Source organism: Staurois parvus, unplaced genomic scaffold (assembly GCF_062004578.1).
Source record: "Staurois parvus isolate SC_StPar_1 unplaced genomic scaffold, SC_StPar_1.0 ptg000704l, whole genome shotgun sequence".
Taxonomy (NCBI): domain Eukaryota; kingdom Metazoa; phylum Chordata; class Amphibia; order Anura; family Ranidae; genus Staurois; species Staurois parvus.
Window position 1 is genome coordinate 1,156,501 of NW_028318500.1, and position 6,000 is coordinate 1,162,500.

Here is a 6,000-nt window from a genome sequence, read left to right on the forward strand (position 1 = left end):
ATAGGAATTTGCTTTTCATATAATTAGGGATCCACCGAAATTTTGGCGGGCGAAAATAGCCCTATCGGCATTTTGACTAAAGGAAAAAGTGAGCAGATACAGGTGCTGATAATGAGACCCGGTCCCAGTGAGGGGCGGACTATTTGGCTGGGGCTTTTTGGGGGACAGTGTGTACTGCAGATGGGGAGGGGGGGGGGGGGCGGCAGAAAAAGGCAGTGTATACAGTGAGAGAGCAGTGTATACAGAAAGGCTCCCTCACTTACAGCTGCTATATGTCATTGCTGGTTTCTAAATGCAATTGCTGGCTTCGATATTGCTCCAAGAAGGAGCGGTTATTGTTATTTGTTTACTTTAGCGGAGGGGCAAATGACAGCTCTTTCTCGGAGATATAATGAAGAAAAAAAAAACCCGCAATTGCATTTAAAAACCGGCAATGACATTTAGTGGCAGCCAGTGAGGGAGCCTCTCTGTATACACTGCTCCCTCACTGTATAGACTGCTCCTCTCCTAGCTCACACTGCACCCCCCCACCCCCACCCCTACAAAAAGAGGACCTGTCACTTGTATGCTATCACATAGGGGACTATTGGTCCCCTATGTGATAGCAATAAAATCATAAAAACACACATTAAAAGTGAAAAAAAAAATGAGACTCCCCACCCCTACATACACAGACCTTTCCGTTTCGGTTTTCAGCCAAGTGCATCCTGAATTTTAGGTTTTGGCACCAGCATTCATTCATTTTCATTATTCAATAATTGTTATTTTCTGCCAATATTCTCTTTATACAACAGCTAGTGACTAATGCTTTTGGAAGTGTAAAACACGTCCTGGCTAAAGGGTTACGTAACACTATATAACCTGTATGCAATGTGAGGAGCAAATGCAGATTAAAAAAATGGCCCTAGTACAGAAAAACCATTGTGAATATACACAGATAAGCACTAGTAAATCTAAAACAGAAAAAGTGAAGGGATTTGTTCACACCTATTGTTTGTGACACATTTTCCTCCTGACTCTTTCCTTTCCGCAGAGATGACATAGCTGCATCTCGAAGCCTTTCCAGGACCCTGCGTACGGCTGCTTGCAGTTGCTGTCGTAAGCCTGGACTGTCACAACCCATGTTAAAAGGTAGATATTTCTTCAGTAGCTGAAGCTCCTCAAGGGAAGGGGGTTGATTGCTTCTTGGGCTGCAGCACAGGAAGATAAGTGCGCTTAGACGTACTCCATCATCAGCAGATTCCAGGCACAACTGTAGCTTTTCTTCTAAACCGGTTACTCCACCCAACACTGCTTTCTTAGCACGTACAATGCTGATCCAGGCATGCAGCTGACGAGGGCCAAAGCCATCAAGCTGCTTAGCCAGCAAATTAAATGATTCAGAAAAAGTGCGCAAGGTACAGGGAAGAAGATGTGTAGCAGTGTTGTTCTGCAGGCTGCAGTCTGTAGAACTCAAAGCATCACTAAGAGGTAAGAGCCAAATCTGTGCCCAATGTTTGGCCAGCTCCTCCTCATCAGTCAAGCCCTCTTGAATCCATTCCTCTCTCTGAAGAGTGATAAGTGTGCGGTATGTGTCTGAAGCAGGAGGACAGAGGTAGTTTGTCACCAGACAGTAGAACAAGTGGCCTGGGAGCAGAGGGTAGAGTGTTAACGTCTGCAGGACATAGAAAGACAAATTAAGACATATTTAATTACAAAACAATGTTGACGCTCATATGTAATAATGTACATTCTAATGAAAACCCATGTGGTCATTACTAAATCAGCATTCCAATAGTAATTTCAGAGTAATACTGCACTTATTATCTTATTAAAAGGTATTTATATGGAGCTAACAATTTATACAGCGCTTTACATATATATTGTAAATTCATATCAATCCCTGCCCTCAAGGGGCGTACAATCTAAGATCCCTAACTCAAATTCATACATACACATACTAGGGCCAATTTTGACAGGAGCCAATTAACCTACCAGCATGTCTTTGGAGTGTGGGGGAAAACCGGGGTACCCGGAGAAAACCCACGCAGGCACAGGGAGAACATGCAAAACTCCAGGCAGGTGGTGCCATGGTTGGGATTTGAACCAATGACCCTAGTACTGCCAGGTGGAAGAGATAACCACTTAGCCACTGTGCTACCCTGTTGAAATATTTTTGTTAAATGTCTAAAGAGCAATTTATGGTCATGTATGTTCAATCTGTTAGCTACAAAATGGAATAAAAACCCTATATGTTTAAACATTCCTATTTTTACACTTCAGTTTTACAGAGTATTGGTATTACAACCATTTAAGGCCTCGTGCATACAGGGCATCAAAAACACCACTTTTAAAGGACATTTGATGTTTTTTTCTGCCTCTAAACTCCCCTCCGTGTTGCATGTCCAGGAGAGGAGTGCTGAGGCAGCAAAATATTCCTGAATCAGCATAAAAGCATATAAACATGAGTAGACAGGTCTAAATTAATTCTTATTCTGGTGAAAATATTGAATGCCTAAATACCTGACATGCCTGAACGCATTTGCAAAACGTGGCTTTGGTCATATTTTTTAGTGCTGCTTTTCTCCAACCAGGAGAAAAGCCGTTCAGAAATGTTGGGCAAACACCCAGTGTGCATAAGGCCTAAAGAGTTTTTCCACCAAGAAAAAAGGAATTACTCATTGACTTGTTAATCAAAAAAGCCAAACAGAGATCTTCCTCACACAGCTTTTTTGCAGACTATGGTAGGACTACCAACCATAGGAGGTGCCTCGCAGACTTAAACAACAAAAATATTGTGACCACAGGGAATTCCTGTGTCTGAATGACACGATGCTGCATCAGTTTTCACCTGGCAGCGCTATCTGTGAACATGGTATAACTCTATACAGAGAAATTCCAGATCTAGGCACTGTAGAATGTTCACAAATGAGACATCATAAAGGTTATCTGCTGCCACATGATGTTTGCACCATAAAAACTGACCTTCTTAGACCCCAAGAAAGGCAGCAGAGCACAGAGTGGAGAGTATCTTGACCGAGACTGCCAAGATATTTCTTTGATCTTCTTCATCACAACTTGCACCACAGTTTCCTCAGACAATGTAGACAGCCGACACTCTGAACGATTAATGCGCAAAAAGTTCTGAAAGCATCTGAGCATGAGAGCAGGCATCCCATCAATCTGTGAAATAGGAAGACAAATAAGTTTGAGTGGAACAAAACACCCAGCCTTTTTTATGCTGTGGCCCTGAATACTAATGCAACTTTTGTGGGCCCCCACATGAGTCTCTGTTAGTAGAACTATATTGTACAATATAGTTTCTCACCTTCTCAGAAACCCAAAAATGTATTGAGGGACCCTATTTGGAGTACTGAAACAAACTCTGCCAAGTGCTGAAGCACATATCAGGTCAAACCACAGAAATATCTATTATAAACAGGAAAATACTGGTCTTGTTCAACATTACAGTTTACAGTGGAACGCAGAGTGAGAAATTCCCATGCTGGCCATAAAATGGCAGACTGTCTACTATGAATTAAAGTAAGTTTTTACTGAAACATATGGGCTACCACTGCGTTCCTCTTACCAAAAAGGACAACTGTGTTGATGTAACATGGAACAAGCATGCAGTAAGTGATGTCAAAACAGCTGATCTGTATTTTTGTTTTTTTTTCCTCTCTCTCTTCTGTTATTCCACTGGGGTTAAAAGTTGTATTCTATATGTTATTGGTTAAAATGACAAAACGTAAGGAAGAGGTGGTGTGACTTAGGGATGTGGATGGCTTGGTTCATCTCTACGTGGCCTAAACTTTTTTGTATCAGAGATTTTCTACATGTGATATGTACAGTCTCCAAATGCCTGGGTATGGGCTGAGCTCTCCCACATTCTGTCTTAATGTTCTTTTTCTTTCTGTATGATATGTTATGCCATTTCTTCTAAATAAAGAAATTAAAAAAAAAAAAAAAAAAAAAAAAAAAAACACACCTGATCTGCCTAACTGTTCTAGGACAGCAACACAAAGTTCTGAATTACTGCATGAGCACATTAGGCAAGTCATTTGTCAGCAACGGCCGCTTTAAGAAAAGAAGCAGATATGACCAATACAAGCTGCCAGGCCGTTATGCTTACCCACTGGATTCAATACTTTCTGACTTTCCAACCTAGAATTAGTCCGGAAAGTGAGAGAAAGTCAGACATTATTTGCATACAGTAGCTTCTACAGGTCAGTGGTAGTTTTAAAGCATAACAATGAACATGACTGCCAGGCAACTAGTATTTTCAGAAGAAGTTATCTATGGTAGCTTCTAGGACAGGTAAAGGAGGTATTTCAACTTTTGTAGCCAAACTAGGGTAACCCCTACTTTATATTTGTTAGTTCACATAGCATAACTAAAAAAATATTGAAAAATGGTGCTTACCACTTTAAATGCTCTTTGCCGAAAACTCATGTAAAGAAAACTCTTCCTTAGATATCCATTGCTACTTAATGTTTATGAGGGGGCAGGGGAATTAGGTTTGTCATAATTATCCCTGTATGTACTGTGCTGGCAGATTTCATTATCACTTAACTAGATGCACAGGACTTCCTGTCCCAACAAAGGGTTAAAGATCTCAAGACACTTGCACTGTCTTGTCCTCCAGCCTGTCTCTTATCTGCACATTGCCATCTTTTCAAAACAATAGAAGCTGTGCATAGAGTCCTAAATATAATCCTGCACCAAAGAAACAGCTAAAAAAAAAAAAAAGGTAGGAAATATTCTTATGTGTGCTACATGAATGGGAACACATGCACAAAGGGGGGGTTCTCAATTGTCATTGTAAAGGAGGAAACTACGTCTGAAAAAGTGTTTGACCTCGCTTAAAAAGGTAGGTTTCCAAATATACTATTTTACAATCACATATTTTACAGATTTTAAGCAAGCTAGAAGCTTTTTTGTTAAAAGCTACAGATTTCACTTTTTGCCTTTTTAACATGAATCTAATAGTAGATTGTTTAAAAAAAAGGTCTGGATTCTTTCCTAGATACACATATTATAACCAGATACTAAATATTTTTGGGTAAACTTGATCCAGGGAATATCCGATTGCCTCTTGGGGAATCAGGAAGGACATTTTTTCTCCCCACTGGAGAAAATTGGATCATGCTTTATTGGTAATTTCTTTTGCCTTCCTCTGGATCAACTGTGGGTATAGGATAGCATATACAGAGGATTTCTATCTGTGTGGGTTTTTTTTTTTTTTTTTAATTTGGTTGAACTGGATGGACTAGTGTCTTTTTTCAACCAGATCAAACTATAACATGTTATTATCAGTGTATAGATATATGATAAATCTCAAGGGAAGACTGAACTAGTTGTATCACCTTAAAAACTGCAAAGAAGGCTATGTTACAGGGATCCCATCGTCATACCATTTATTTCAACTAAAAATCTTTCTAAAAGACTGAGGTTGATTTACTAAAACTGGAGGGTGCAAAACCTGGTGCAGTTGTGCATGGTTGCCAATCAGCTTCTAACTTCTGCTTGTTAAAATAAGCTCAGACAAGAAAACAAAAAAAAAACAAAAAATAAAAAAACAAAAACACCTTGAAGCGAATTGGTTTCTATGCAGAACTGCACCAGATTTTGCACACTCCCGTTTTAGTAAATCAACTCCTATATGTGCAATTATTTTATTCATGATATCTACCTGGAAACACCTCCCTCATTTAGACTGCTGTTTGGTGCTGAAATCTTAGATGTAAGATCAGCCCAAGCAGGCACACAGCTGTCACTCATGTAATACTCTATAGTACTGGCTATTTTTGGTCCTCCCCTGGCAGCTACATAAAATGGTTATGTAGGTTGAAGAGGGAGGGTCACAGGAGCTGGGCCACCACAGAGAGTGATTAGAAACTCCCAGAAGAGAGGGCTGTGCTAGGAAATTGACTTCCTTAGTATATTTTTAGCAGATTCGAAAGGCACATTGCAACAATTTATGAAACAGAAAAAAACACTACAGGTAAGCAATTTAAAATA

The 6,000-nt window shown here is 39.9% G+C and overlaps 1 protein-coding gene across 2 annotated transcripts in view; it reads right to left on the reverse strand.

The window, feature by feature from the left end:
- The window catches only part of LOC149445890 (tRNA (32-2'-O)-methyltransferase regulator THADA-like), a 58,641-nt gene that overhangs the window by 33,817 nt on the left and 18,824 nt on the right, over positions 1-6,000 (reverse strand). For both annotated transcript variants that reach the window (XM_089653181.1, XM_089653182.1), the window contains exons 11-12: positions 2,965-3,162; positions 988-1,654 (exon numbers count right to left, since the gene is read on the reverse strand). In XM_089653181.1, coding sequence (XP_089509307.1) covers positions 988-1,654; positions 2,965-3,162 — 865 coding nt within the window. The remainder of the gene's footprint in view (positions 1-987; positions 1,655-2,964; positions 3,163-6,000) is intronic.